At 40.8% G+C, this 15,616-nt stretch overlaps 1 protein-coding gene across 17 annotated transcripts in view; it reads right to left on the bottom strand.

Moving 5' to 3' along the window:
- LOC139631277 (pleckstrin homology domain-containing family A member 5-like) overlaps positions 1-15,616 on the bottom strand; it is a 79,216-nt gene that overhangs the window by 33,563 nt on the left and 30,037 nt on the right. For 14 of the 17 annotated variants that reach the window (XR_011693348.1, XR_011693347.1, XR_011693344.1 and 11 more), the window contains exon 4: positions 1,675-1,758. Coding sequence is in view for 11 of the 17 variants with exons in the window: in XM_071495393.1 (XP_071351494.1) it covers positions 1,675-1,758 (84 nt within the window). In the remaining 6 variants the exon portion in view is untranslated. Of the gene's footprint in view, positions 1-1,674; positions 1,759-11,025; positions 11,304-15,616 lie in introns of those variants that run through there. The other 3 variants (XM_071495468.1, XM_071495486.1, XM_071495456.1) reach the window with 3 other exon arrangements.

Below are 15,616 nucleotides of genomic sequence, written 5' to 3' on the forward strand. Positions count from 1 at the left end.
TTGTGTTTGGATTTAGTTTAAGTGCAGAGCAGATTAGGCAGTGGTTTTTAGCTTGGCCTCTTTATCTCTGTGGCAGCTTAAATCCGTCTTTGCCTTTTATTGCTCATCCAGTGTACAGACTTTCCTCCTTATTACTTTTGCAAAGACACAGCCAACTGTTGGATGAAATGCACTGTAATAAATATAAAAATAACAATGAGTCAAGTTTTAGTTTTATTACTTTGCTTTTGCCTTCACGAAGTTGCCCTCTAGTACATCTGATATATATATTATATTATATATTAATTTTGTAGATTATCCTACAATGATAAAACACCAGTTGCTAAATTAGATATCATCTTGCAGTGGCGTGTTGCTCCTCTCAGAGTGAAAAACAGCAGATACATGAGAGTAACACAGCGAGGGGAGGAATGTGTCAAGAGAGTGCACTGTGACAGTTCTGGCATAACAAGCTTCTTCACAACCATTTTTTCAATTATTCCATCTCTGCTGAACAAAATGCAGCTCATGAGACAAAAAAGCCACATCAAATATTAGTAAAACCAAGATTTTAATTTCTAAGCCACATATTGAAAATAGATGGTGTCCATGATGGGGCTTTCGGGGAATTCATCCTTCATTACATTTCAATTAGCATTCATTTATCAATAAAATAATTGACACCAGTTGTGATGACATGACTTCAGTGCAACAATATAACATTATGGGAAATCTGCTATGACAGCGGTTTCTGAGGGAAATGAGAAACTGAGTGGGGCTGTTATATATGGGTCATAAGTAGACTAAGATTGCTAGGGAGGCAGATGAAAGTTGAGGCTAGTGTCATGGTGTGGGCTGATGATGCAAACAGGCTAAACACAGAAGTAAATCTGAAAGGGAAACTGCAAAGACGGCCAACATTACGAAATGCTATCTAAACTCTTTTTTCTGTGTTGGACACCCTGCAAACATCTGGACAGAGTACCTGCCTTTGTCCACGCCTCACTATGAGCTGCCCATCACCAGGGTTTAAGAGTTACAGGTGGGTACATCTGAAAATCCCTGAGGCGAACAAACACTGACTAAGTTTAGTCCAACAGATTCATAGAGCTTCTCTCCTTGAAGTCAAAGTTGAAGATGACTGGCCAACAATCCTGTCATGTGGACAGACATGTGATGACTGTTGTGCTGAAAGCAGTGTAGATGATCACATGGACGTAACATTGTTGGACGTATCCTTGTACTTGTGACAAATGAAAAGGCCGTGAACTCTTACTGCGGTCAAAAAGAGGGAACTGTGAATCATTGCATTCCCACTGGCTGATGTATACGTGATAAAATGTCAGCCTTTAAAATCAAGATTATTAACACTGCCCTGGCACTCATATAAAAAAGCAGCCCAATTATGCAATAAATAAAACATCTTCAATTATATGAATATGTAAAAAGTATTTAAAAAGTGATATTTCCATACAGTAAGTTTGTTCTTATTTTTAGGGAATTTGTCATAAAGATGGATAACTGAGGAAGCAGTGAATAGACAAGGCTTTGAACTGAAAGGGCAGAACTACAAATAGAGAGTGGCAAGGCAAAGGCTTATGCAATGTTGCCTTCACATCTGGAGTTTCAACGGCGTACTGTAGTGTTAAAAAATGCTACCCAGTGGCATTCTGAAAGCATGCACAAGAGACTTACTGTTCGTTGACGACAAAGATGCAGTTGTCTTGTGAGGGTATGCCTGAGACAGGATGCTTGCAGGTCACCTTCCGCTCATTGTGGCTATTGAGAATAGAGTGAGGGAAAAAAGAAAAAAGAAAAGAGTGATCAGTGTTAGAAAGCAGTGCACATACACATCAGTAAAACACAAGCCCATCAGTAACACTTAATCAATGTTTAAAAATGAATTGTGGATATGCTGCGTATTGCCCTGAAAACCAAAACATATTTTCAAAGAAATTCACTTGCAAAACATGAAAGCAGCTGATGTTGAGTTTGTATTAGCTGGGTAGATATGAGAATACTCAGTGGAGACAGGACAGATGCACAATATGGAAATAATATTAGCAAGCTGTGTAAAAGGAGGAGTACAACACCAGAACAAGCTTTTATGGTAAGATCAGATAGTTGATGCTTATGGAAAAAACAACAGCTCAAGTACATAATGAACAAAGTATGACATTAAGTACACCTTGTGAAGCAAAAAGATGCTTCATAAGGTGTAGCAATGGGTCCACAGCGAAATACCTCTTTCCTTCCTAAATAAGACACATCACAACTTTAGCTTTTACAATTTTTTACAATGCAATGCTACAATGCTAAAACTTTCAAACAATATACAAGAGAAAAGAGCAATTTAGACCTAGATCAGTGTGTGCCAAACTTCAACTATAACAAATCATGACCAAAATCTGCAAGCTTCATAGGGCTGTCGTCCCACCCTACACCCTACCCAATTAATGGACACACACCACACAGCCTTGTAGAGGGGAAACCCAAAGACTGAAGCCTTTACAACAAGAGCAGCTTTCCAGTAAAGTCGAGCCTGGTCAGTGTGGTGAGTGAAGTGAATTTGCCTGGGGGTGGAAGGCTCAGCAAACTTCCCAGTGAGAATTACAAGCTTCCCTGTTCTTCACTGTTACTAGTAAATCCTAAATGAAGTCTTTGTTTCAACAGTGTCATTGGAATAGTGACTAGAGTGATTTATTAATTCAAGATAAAAGATCCAGGTCATCAACTTTCTATCTTATGACCTAAAATTAAAAGATAAAAAATCACTGGCAGTTTTATTGTACTGTCAGTGAGTTGGTGCAGTAGCTGTAAAGAGTATGTTAATGTCAATATATGAATCAAGTATATTGACAGCTGCAGACACTAAACAAGACATTAAAGAATATGAGTACAGGGAAGAGCTGCAATGTCAACAACAGTCCTCAGAACTACTACTGCCTTTGTGTGCTGGACAGTTATTCTATAGTTCAACTCAGTCAGGCTGTACTATAAACAGAGGAGAGTCAAGCTACAGCCCAAAAATAACAGTTTTTAAATATGGGGTAGTCGTACTGAAAAGAGCAAATACCAAGTATGAAATGGGGGGTTTAGTTTCAGTTTAGCCTGGAGAGCAACTGTCTCCACAGCTCTGGTCTATAATTACTGGAGGCACTGTTGGCAGCAGAGCACTCTGTGCGGTCTTGGGGCAGACCAATGGCACCATTTTTCTTTGCTATCCCATCACACATGCCTATACTACTCTGCACATAGGCTCGCTACAGACTAAAGAGAAGAAAGAAAGTTCAGATAGGTGCTAATGTATGCAATAGTGCGATGAAAGGATGATGTTGTGCTGATTGGAATTAAAAGTCAGATCCAGTGAAGAACCAGTTCAAAACAATCAAATTTTTAAGAATCTTAAAATAAAAATGATAGCTTCCAATCCCTTGCAAATAATGGCTTAATACATGCACCGCAAGTTCACTTTCATGTGGTACATATAGCCATGGTTAAAAGGAAAAGAGGTTCTGATATGTAGGTGCATTTTGCCCAGATATTAATTGGCAGTATGGGACGTAAAGTATTTTATCTCAAGTGACTTCAAACAAGTTCATAAAGCACTGACTGCCATAACTTCATATGCCTACAATGCATATACTGAATAAATTGGAACAATGAAGTGAAGTATTGCCATGTACCAATGGCATGCAACCTATCAACCATGCAACAGGTTATCTGTAGATATCATTTTGCATATTAATGTCACAAAATAAATATTGTTTGTTACATTTTCAATTAAACAAAATGATTTGCATTAACACTGAACCAAATAACGGTGTGTAATATGGAAGGGTTGCTAGTTTTACCAGTCTGCAGCTCTATGCAGTTTTTAACTGCCTTCTTCGTTGTTTTGGTTTGGCAGCCCATATGGTGAAGTCCCAATGTCTCTAAATGATGGTACACTACACAAATGACTGTTAACCACTTGCCCAAAGAAAAATGCCAAAGTAAAAACAGCCAAGTTAAACATTTACTGCAGTTAGCCAAAAGAGACCAAGACATTTCTCTCATGGTTAAGGACACCAAACCACCAGTGACCAGTGGGCTTAAATTAAACTGGCTAATGGCCTCTACTCAGTCTGCACTAAAGATAAGTATGATCCCTATGTTGTTCTGTTTCTGATGTAAGTAAGGTTAGACAGGTGTTTGCTCAAGTACGGGCCATAGTAACTTGATACTGGAACTTGCCAGTGGCGCAAAAACACAACAACACTGATTTGAAGACAAGCCAATTCTTAAATTTTCTTTCTGGGGCACATGGCTGTTTGACACTTGACTCTCCCTCACACTGGTCTGTGACCTTCCTGTGGAGAGGTTAAACATACAGATAATTTCACCTTTAAAAATCACATAGAATATCACATCAAATTCATTTCTTATAAAATTCAATGTTTAACTTAAATCAAGTAATCAGCTGATACACATATCCAGTTTTACGTGCTGGCGAGCTACAAAAAGCAGTGTTGATGAACCTGAATTAAAAATGATGAAAATCAGCAACTAATATAACCGTCAACCTCTATTCGTTAAAATATCGCCTTCAAAATGGAGCTGAGCAAGGTTGTTAAGGTAACATCTTCAAAATGAAAAGGCCATCCCGATGTTAAGACAGTTTTTGCACATTTGCTGCCTGACACGTGTGCGAGGTCAGTGTTTTTACAAGGAGGTTGTGTGACATCAAAGAGTCCCTACACCTATATGGAAGGAAGCTATTTGAGAAGGTCCTAAACATTCTCAACATGATCCATGTGATATGGGAGGACAGTGAGGTCTTAAACCTCAGTGGAAAACACGAGGGCAATCAAGCAACATGAAGGCTGTGGTCATGTGTAGGCCCGAACAGGCAGAATGAGTAACATCAACACACATTTTCCTGTTTAGAAAAATCTCCTTCAGAAGTAGCCCACGACAATCAGTGGTCGTCTCTTTTTTTAACTGCTCTCAGAGCTGTTCTGCCATCCTATTCAAACTATACAGGAGTGACATTTAGCATACCGATGTGACAGGCTTGACAACCCTGAGAAAAAGGATGAAGGCATCCCACATTGCAGTTACGGATATTATTCAAAATCACTTTTACTGCCTCCACATGGCGTCGGGAGATGATTGCAAACATGACAGGATCATATTGCGAAACAATTATTGACAAAATATGTGGGTTGATTGGAGTGTCTTGCACATTATAAGAGCCCTCTGAAAACATCACTATATAACAATGCAGTCAAAGTTGATGACAGCAGCCTTTATTGCACCAAAATCACTTGATGCTGCACAGCTACCAGCTCAAAATTAAATCTCCCTTTGAGTAAATATGTTTTCAAAAATACCTCTGCCAACTCATTTTAGCTCGCAACACCCTTTAAAATGGTCACACATGCTCTGAAGGATGTGGTCTGTGGTCACTTCAGTCAAGATTAAGTCAACTATGGGGCTGTACGGTGAAGGGAGCATATGGTATCATTTTTGTTTCAATAGAGGGTAAAAACATTGTATGCTCTTCGTGTAGGCTCAGGATCCTCCTGTTTTCCAGGAGATGTTAGTTTACTGGGTGGCTATGGATGAGGGGTACCAGAACGTTTTTTTGCCTCTTGACCTCAGATGGGTGGAGGGTGGGGGGGAACTAGGAGTGGCACTAAGAGCCGACCACCCTCCAGTGAGGAGGGCTGGGCAGGTTTCTGGGCTATGGACTATCCTGTCCACAATAATTAGCAGTGAGCTGCAGTAATGAAGAGCTTAAGGTCTGGGGGGTCAACACTCCACAGGCTTAGCTTTTATTGTTCAGGGTGGGTCTTTGAGCCTTCACTCCCCTTCCACTATAGTTTAACCACAAACAACTGAGAGGCTCCAAGAAGGATCTTTACATTAGGGAGAAGATGAAAAGGTCTTCATGAGTTTTGACAACATATCATTGTGTTTTAACACCAAAGTTTTAGGCCCTACTGGAGGCTCCTTTGTGTAATTCTTTCACTTAAAAATCAAACCAAAGCTGGAATCCAGATCTTCGCTCAATACATTTTTAGGAGGTGAGGTGGGGGCAAACATTTGGTTCAGCATTCTACCTCACTCGTATCATCTGTGAAGCCAAAAACAGCTGTTTAATTTTGGGTAATTTTCCCTGAGAAATTATCTTTGATGTTTATTCAAGTCTGAAGCTCATTAAAGACACAAAAAAAGTTGGTAGACTGTTGAGTTCCTACATCATTGTCAAAAAATCTGAACTCAAAAACCATCTCTCCCTCAACCTCTCTATTCAGTACAGTGAAGGAAAAATAATGTAAAATAGTGATATAGTGTGTTTGTCAACCACTAAAGAGTTATTGTGTGGGTAGCTACCATCATTACATCCTTACTTTCTAAAGACCAAAGACAGAAAGGAATAAAACTAAAACTATTTTTACAGCCATGTGTTTTGTCAAATCATTCAGTGTGGAGTAAAAACTGAAGGGGGTTTCCTCATGTGGTGTTGTGTTGAAAAATCGAAAACCTCTCTGTAAGTCATCATGAAGAGTTTGAACTGCTGTAGCTAATTTGGATATGAGGGAATTTATGAAAAAAGGCTTTTAAAACCAACTCTGTGACTTTGACAGTCTAATGCTAAACAGGCAAATGGAAGAGAAGAACTATCTGCTCTGTCTTCTATGTGAAATGGGGGGGTCTAAAAATGGACCAGTAATCGGTGGTCAGTGGTTTTAATAAACAAAAATGTGATGTTCATTTCTTTACTCTAACACTTAATTTGTTGCTGCACCATTAGAAAAAAACAATTCTCATTAAAATGCTCATGTCTTATATTATTATACAGGATCCTATAAAGCTGCTGTACATCCCATTATTAAGAGTTGAACACAGCAGGTCAGAACAATCAGGTCCTCCTTTCCCCGAGGATGATCTAATGACATTGCACACAGTAGATGCTTTAATCAAAGCTCTTCTCAGTAGCAAAAATGAGAACATTTTCACATGTACTGCCCAGTAGGATCACACCTTTACACTGGCAGTGCTGCGCTGGTGAAATCATAAAATCCTATTTAAACCAGACTCTATGGTACACAATCAGCTCAAGCTTCCTTAGCGCTACAAGTTATATTTAATTCAGAACTGTTTGGTGACATTTAAATCACTTAATGAAACCATATACATGTAGCAGATTTAACTTCAATCATTGTTTAAATGTAGAAATGCAGCCTAATTACTAATATTACTGTTCAACATCATACACATTGTTATATCATTTCTAAAAGCCAGCACATCAAGAGTCCAGCAGGAAAACTTCTTGGTCCCTTAAACAAATCCAACTGCAAATCACAAAACAGAGCCTTTCAGTGATAATTAATTCTCTTGTTAATGCCCATAAATCTAATCCTATTACACAGGAACGAACTTGGATACAATGTCAGACAAGGCCAGCGGGTACTGATTAACACTTTCATATTATCAGGTGAGTACTCTTAACCAGCATAGAAAAGAGTTGGGCTGCAGTGGAACGCCTCAATACCACATGGACATTGACTGGAGGTATGAATAGTCCTCCTCACAAAAGCTGAGCTGAATAAGCAGAATAGGCAGTTTGCAAGAGGGCATGTGGGGGGCAGCAGGAGAAAAGACAAAAAAGACAAAACAGGGGCTTTGCAGTCACAGAGAGGCAGCATGAAATGCAGTGCAGCAACATGAAGCAATGTGTTGTCACAAAACGGCAATACCTGGACTACTCTAATATCCTTGACTAATTGGGGTACGTACTTTAAGGAAATGTTGTGGTAAAACTGCACCACAGCCCTGCACGCCTGTTAAGCTTTGACTTTCACCTTAGACCTTTTTTACTTTAACACAGAAACCAGCTGCTCATTCGGGCAACAAATCAGATTTTTATTCACAAACAATTCAATTAGCAGCTCCCTCGAAGCAGCTGTGACTGTGTGCAAAGTGTGTCAAGGTGACACAGCCCAACAGGATATTCAAGAAGATTTCAAAGCCATGGAAACAAGCTGCCTTCTCGAGGAAAAATAAAACTGACTGAAAGAAAAGAAATTCTGTATTTATATAGAAAACTCAGGAAGCAGCGAGAGGAAAACTGCAGTGCATCACAGGCAAACAAACCAAGCTTTACTGTGGCCTTCTGACTAGAGGCCGACATGTGACAAAAGGATTGATTCCTTAAATGTGTGTTTATGAAAGAGAAACTAACTTTCCACTGGCCACAGTAGCCACGCATATAAAGTCTTCACTTTCAGTGTCTGTAAAAACTCCCCTTGTTAACTATTCACTGTTCAATTTTGAGCTTCATTAAAGACATCAGTGGGCAGCCATTCAATATGGCTTTAAGGGTAATATGTGGAAGAAACCCAAACCAGTCTGTTGAACATGCTGGATCAAGTGCTGTTGGATATTTGTGTTATCACTTTCTTAAAGTGAGGTAGAAATCACATTCCCACTGCAAAGCTGTGTAGATCCACTGCAGGACAAAGAGCAGAAGTGTAGCAACGAAAATAGTACTCAGACTCGTCGAATCAAGGTCAACTACTTAAAGAAATAGATGGATGAGAGGCTGGGATGGTGCAGGCAAATAAAGGAAAAAACAAAACAAAAAAACACTAGTATTTTTTAAGGATGTGTGAAAAGGTCATTCAAAACATTACTTTCAACACACTACGAAACAGTAGTAAGAAGTGGGAAGTAGCAACTGGTTCGAGGTGTTTATTCCCCTCTTGACCACATACTGGAGTAAAGAGGTCAATTAACTGAGAAGCTTTTGAAATTCATGCAAAACTGAAAATGCTTCAAACACATGAGCCACTATCAAGCACCTACTTTAGTTGAGAAAGCACTTACTGGAGGTGAACTTCTTACATTCATTTTCTCCAGAGCTCAGTTAAAACACAAATGCCTGACAAGGATGGTAGGACTGCATTTGATAATACACGCATGAGTTGATATGTGGTTGTGACTGGTTTCTGTGGTTTTTGCTGGTTTATCTCTTATGGCTCAAAGCCTGAAATCAAATGCAGCCCCGCCCTTCTCCTCTCCCCTTGACGGCTTCTGCTCAGTGAGTGCTGGGACTGGACCAGCAGTCAATAACAAAGCATCTGTTTATCTCCATTACTGCTGACCTGCTCTTCAATGATATTAGTGTCTCTCATATAAAGAATTGATTTGGAAGGTCAGTCTAGATAGCTTTGCCTATCCAAGATTTCCTGCTGAATATTTCTTACACTATATACAGCTCAAATTGTCCACTGTCTAAAAGTCTGCAAGAATGTGTAATCATTTGATGGAAAACCATGTATATTGAAAAAAAAAGGACTTGATTACACAGACGGGAATGCAATGATGTTTTGCAGTTGACTCAAGTGTTGGATAACAGAGCGCTCCACCCCCAGGCCCACCCCCACAAATAAACTCTGTCTGTAGGAAAACATTAGGAAAGGAAACATTGCTGAAACATCAATGTTTCCAGATCTGTAGAAAACACACTGAACACTGAAGACAATGGTCAGTGAATGAGCTCATAAGGAAAGTGAACAAGCACTAGGGACAACATAGCCATTCCCTCTCTCCTTGTGGGTTTGACACACAAGCCAAACCACACTATAGTATATGTATGATGTTTGATAAGGGGTTTTAGTTCGACGTTACAAACAACTGTTCTATCACTTGGTATTCGATCAATCACACCGCACAAGCCTCAACAGAACTATTTCAAACGAAACATGACAGATCAAAATAGTGGTCAGGGTTGCCATATTTTTACATGCGGACACAAAAATAGTGTATAGCTAGCGTTATAGATGATGTCTCTGCATGGTCTATGGCCTCGAGAGTTCAACAAAGACTTTTAACATCATGCCTAGAATAACATCCTACAGGATCATGAAGAACAGGTTCAACTGCTCTCTGCGTGTTTGCAGGAATTCTGGCATAATCATGATCCGCATGATCGAAAAGCAAAGACAATAAACTACACATTGCTAAGAAGATCTAGTGGCAGTGATCTGGTCTGAATGGGTTATTAAAGCGAGGACATAGTCTGGGTCACTGCAGGGGAGACAGTGGGCAGCGTTATAATTATGGTCCAACTGATTGTGATTAACAGATAAAAGCTTTTAAAGATCATCCCGAACCACCGTCAGGAAGAGGAAATATCATCTGATGCAAAGAAATGGGGAGAAACTGTGACACTCGAGTACGGCTTACAGTGAAGTGATGCCCAACACTTGAGGAAAAATGGAAATGGAAATGCTGTTTTGATTACTGCGCGCATTAAAGCTGGCAGGACAAGCCCTCTTTTCTGAGCAACAATAAATGTGCACGAACATCATATAACTGTAAACTAAAATGCAAGAATAACCTGACAAAACAGAAACTGAGACCGACAGTCAAGAGTATTTCCCTCTAGGGCTTTGCATTCACTGTTATGTGCAGCTGATGGAAACTCCTGGGGCTCAACTTAACTGACCGACAGAATATGAGTTATTAAAACTATGAAAAACAATATATTTGAATTGCAATTTCCTTTGAATATTGCAGGTCCTCAGTAGGATAGGAAAGAGGTGCTTGTCACACAAAGCATGAATGACTTATCATATTATAAAGAAAATAACTGAAATTATTAGAGAAGATATCACAGAAAAGGGGCCACATAAGTAATACAGTATTTATATGATACTATATGAACTCCAAGTATACTGAATCCTCCAACTTAGCAGCACAGGGGTGGTCCGAGAAGCACGATGGACTACAGGATCAGGATCAGGATCTGGTGGAGTCCAGTGGGAAAAAAACGCAGTTTGTACATAAAACCATGTGAGGAACCAGACGCTGAGCGGGAGCCTGGCAAGGAGCTGGTTACAGCCGGGGGCTGCATCTGAAGAGCTTTCTGCCAGCGTCAGCCACCACCGAGCGCACCATTAAACCCCCAAATCACAACAATCCCCACGGCGGCAGAAGCGCAGCCCGCTCAGCGGACAGCAGGTCGCTCAGCACCGCGGCTGCTCTACTTACGTCGAGAGGCTCCGATGAAGAAGTCAACCCGGCGAGGAAAACACGGAACCGTTTTATCCAGATGTGAGCGTCAGATGTAAACGACGGCAGAGCGTCCTCCGGCTCTGGAGGGAGAGAGGGGTCAGCTGTGGGGTTAGTTGTGGGGTCAGTTGTGAGGTGCTGCGAGTTGCGCTCTCGGTCCGCCGCCGCCGCTGCTGCTGCTGCTGCTGGCCTCACGCGGCAGAAGCACTCGCGCCGACTGCTGCGCCGCGTGCGCCCGTAGTAGAGACACCGCGTGAAACCCGAGAGGCGATGACGTCACGGCCCGGAAGTTCGGCAGGGTGGTCAGCGGCGCTTTATTACTCCCTCCCAGCACAATTACAGAGCAGGCAAACTGTCCCCTCAGCATGTTAAAGGCCTGTTTTTGAACAGCGCGCAGGATGTAATTTAATATTTGTTTCAGCATCACACTGGACAGAGTATGAAGTGTGAGGGCCTACTATTATTTCACATTTTTAGTGCATCCCAGGTGAATGTAACAATACTCCCTGATAAGAATAATTAATTCGGTGAATGACCTGGATAAGCAGCAGAAACGGATGATGAATAAACCAATTGAAATATTTTTTATTTATTATTAGTCAGCTGATCAAGTAGTCAATCAAAAGGAAAACTAACGCTCTCTTAGTGTGTGTGTGTAAAATAGTAAATGAAATATCTTTGAATTTTAGAATAATGGACAAAAAACAACAGGCAAGAGAAAATATATGTAAGACTTCTGCTATTCAGTGCTTTTGAAAACTTGCAGATACCCTGTCACATTACAATTTACAAATTTCCAAACTCCACCACACTTGAACGAAATGTAAAATTGCATAGAAAAGTATTGGACAACCCAATAACAACTCAAGACATTTACTGTATAACACAACCACATAAAGTGACACCATATCCCAGATTTAAACATACTGCATTCCTCCATTCTTTATTTTGGGACAGTATCCAGGCAAGTCAATAATTCGCACATAAATGAATTTGAGCTTTATTTCCACAATGAGCTATGTTGTTTCTGGCATTAATGCCTTAAATATGAATGTGGGTAGCAATGTGGGTTGCACCGCCCTCAGCTCATTCTCCAGCAAGTCCTGACAAAGGGGCAAGTTGAAAAATGAACTATGGCATCACAAAGGTTTATAAGGCTCATCATGAAAAATCTTTGGATCATCCTGATAAAAGTTATGGTAAATGTGTTGCAAAACATTGTGGACACAGAGCTCAAATCATTGCAATACTGTATCTTAGGTCTGGTTTCCATTATTGCCCACCCCAGTTACTGGAGCTATGCTATCTAGCTGAGGCTTGTTAGTTTCAATAGGATGAAGTGAGAGAAAGAACTGAATATCAAGTAGGTTCAGCAGGGAGCCTGCAGCTATTGAAGACATGAAAGCCTGGACAATGACCTCAGCTCCAACCTAGAAGCCAAACAGCTCCTCCACTCATCAACCTGCTGGGTGCAGTCAATGGTGCAGGAAGACACCCAGAGACAGTCAACACACACTTAATGGCTGCATTTCTCTCCCTCTTCGCTCCTTCTTTAGAGTGTACTGTTGCTGTCAAAGTCATTGAGTTTTAAGAAAAACTTAACATGAATGCTAAATGCATTTTAATGGGCTGAAAACACAGTGAGGAGACATTGCAGACATTAACTCCATCAGTAACATGTGAAATACCATAAACAGATGTACTACATAAATAATGTATTGTGCTTCCTTATAAAGGGGAGGGGGGCGCACTAAAACATTCAGTCCTTCAGCTATCCTTGGTTCTCTAGGGAGGGCCTCCCATGCTGGTGCTTGGTGCCAGGGGGATATGGCCACCACCTGCGGCACAGAATGGACACCATCCCCCGGGAGAAAGCAGAGGGAATAATGAGTATCTGGAGGATATATGATATGATATTTAGTGACCCAATCCATGGAAGAGGAATCCGTGGCGAATACGGACCTTGTGCTCCAACACCCACAAAAGAGGTGTCTGAGGGGAAAGTCAAAGCAAGCTGTTCAGCCATCTGTGTAGTGCTATGTTGCCACAGGAGAGTGTGGGTTTTTTTCTCCAGGATAAGTGAATCAATGTTTGCTGTCAGTGTCCAAATCAAACAACAGTCTGCTGCTCTGAAGGAAATTCTGTCCACTGTCAAACCCATCACATTGTTACGAAGAAAACAAGACAGGATAGTCACAGCCGTCAATTCATGTGTTTGATCCTTACAACTCCCAGACTGTGTTTAAAAACTGAGTTTTCTTAACATATTCTCTTAGACAGACTCATTGTAAGTCAGTCTGGAGGCATCCCTAGATGATTAAAACATAAATGTCACAGCCACCATGCCTCCCTGAATTACCCCAAACATACATCTTCAGGCTAGGTTCAAAATCACGTATGCCTTAAATTTAAATTGCTCAATGTGTTTTACATTTTGCTGCCTCATGGCTCAAAGTGTCATGTGGGGAGACCGAAAGCACTTGTGAAATCAGTCACGATCAATCCTGCAGCTGAGCATTTATTCTGATTGCAGCTTAAGGCTATGTGTTGAAGTTTTCTTTTTATAAATTAAGAAACATGCCCACCTCAGGCTTTATAGTGAAAAAATTCCAAAGTAGTCCTTACACCAGTTCATCAGGCATTCAGAGGGAGTGGAAGACCTGACTACTGTTCAAAGAATCTCTTTAAGAGGGTGTATGACCATACCAAGGTCATATAAACTGTTTCATCTCAACCCAAAACTTAACTACTCCCCATTTTATGGCTCCACACCATTAGGCTTTATGACAAGTAAAGAGAACTTGGTGGGCAAGCTCAGATCTGTTGATTGTTATCACAGCTGAATGGTTTGGCTCCACCACTCTTGTCTGGCTGTCAGAGCTGAAAGCCTCGTACAATAACGATGCATAGTGTGTAGAGGCAGGTACAAAGGCTATGAACAACAGCAACACCTGTGCAACATAGTGTAATCCAGTACAACAGCCCTACAATATGCTACCTTTGAAAAGTTTATCAAGTTTGATTATTGTTTGAACTGTATGAGACAGGTGACGGGTCACCTCAGGCCAGTTTGTTTTGATGTTACAGTAAAGAGCATTGTCTTGTTAATTTGACATTAAAAGGTAGAAATAAAAACGTTTTGAGAGTAGCTGGGGTGTGTACAACACGCTGGGCTAATCATAGGTGTAGAGCTGATGGAGCACTCTTTTTTTATCCAAGCAAGGAATAGAAAATTGACAGTTTGCATAATCCATTTGAAATTCATACACGTTTTTAAGCACATGAGGATTCAATCATAAGTAAAGCCTATGTCATGTAGGAGAGCCAATAAAAACAAACTGAATGGTCAAAGTTCCAATACTGACATTCAAGGTGTATTGATTCATTCACAACATCAACTCATGCACCTGTTAACATGAAAGAAAACATTCAACCTTAAAGCTTGCTATGATTAAATATTTAAGATAAAAAGGCAGCAAAACGTCCTTTTGTTTATCATTCACTCTTCTGACGTTTCTTTGTATGTGATGCATTTGCAAAGAAACATTACAAAGCCAGCGTATTAAACAGCTTGTGCTGCATCCGCAATGCCTGCTGGGAATGAAAGCTTACTTAGCTACGTTTTTATAGCCTAGCCTATTAGATGTCATGGATGCGTTCCTGTGCTTAAACAAACAGCACTACACTTCTGATGTTAATGAACTGTTGGGATATTGTTTCCAGTTGAGAGTCTTTTTTCATTTCATTTTATTACTTTATTTTATTCTAGAAGTATTAATACCTTAAACTGCATACTCGTCTTATGTCTAATAACCAGTTGTCATGTGCAGTACAGTACAAAGCAATTGGGCCCATAAGGTAGTCTATGGGTGAAGCTGGAAGGTAAAAAATACCTAAAAAACCCTTCTCCTATACATTGTACCAATTATCAATGAGCAACAGAGTGTTTCTTTCCTGTTACAGCTTGCACTAGAGGCTTCATCCGGTTCTCGGCTGACAGATGCCGAGGAGAAGCTTTCAGACTCATTAACTGCCCACACAGAGTCACAGAGAGACGGGAAGGGAGAGGGAATCGCTAAGTGTTCACATGTTCATCCACTCTCAGAGGAGACTCTTCTACCTGCCCACTCGCTCTCGTCTCTGCCTCTTTCCTCTTCCACCTACACTCCCACGCTCCCTCCTTTGTCACTAAGGTGCAGGTCGGCTGCAGGTACACTGGCTGCAAGCAACAGCAGCCTGAGGTTGATGGTGAAGGAGACAGCCGGAATCAGAGCGTTTGCCAACGTCTGCAGGGGCCTCTGTTCCAACTGAGTGATAGCGAAAGAATACTGGATGCATAAACAGTGCCATTACCAGCTTGTCTTCAGGGAGCCAGTGAGAAAATGGGCTCAAATGGCCACCCAATTGGTCCCTTGGAGTGTATGGAGTAGGGGGGTTGTCCTGCTCCAGCAATTAGCTGTGTGTGTCAAATGGAGCTGAAAAACAACAATGGACCCCTGGATGCCTGAGCAGTTATATCCAGACACACAAAACCAAGATCTAGGCCCTGTTCATACCATCAACTGTATAT

The sequence above is a fragment of the Trachinotus anak genome, unplaced genomic scaffold (genome assembly GCF_046630095.1).
Source record: "Trachinotus anak isolate AG129_WGS33_773 ecotype Australia unplaced genomic scaffold, CSIRO_AGI_Tana_v1 ptg000002l, whole genome shotgun sequence".
NCBI classification, from domain to species: Eukaryota; Metazoa; Chordata; class Actinopteri; order Carangiformes; family Carangidae; genus Trachinotus; species Trachinotus anak.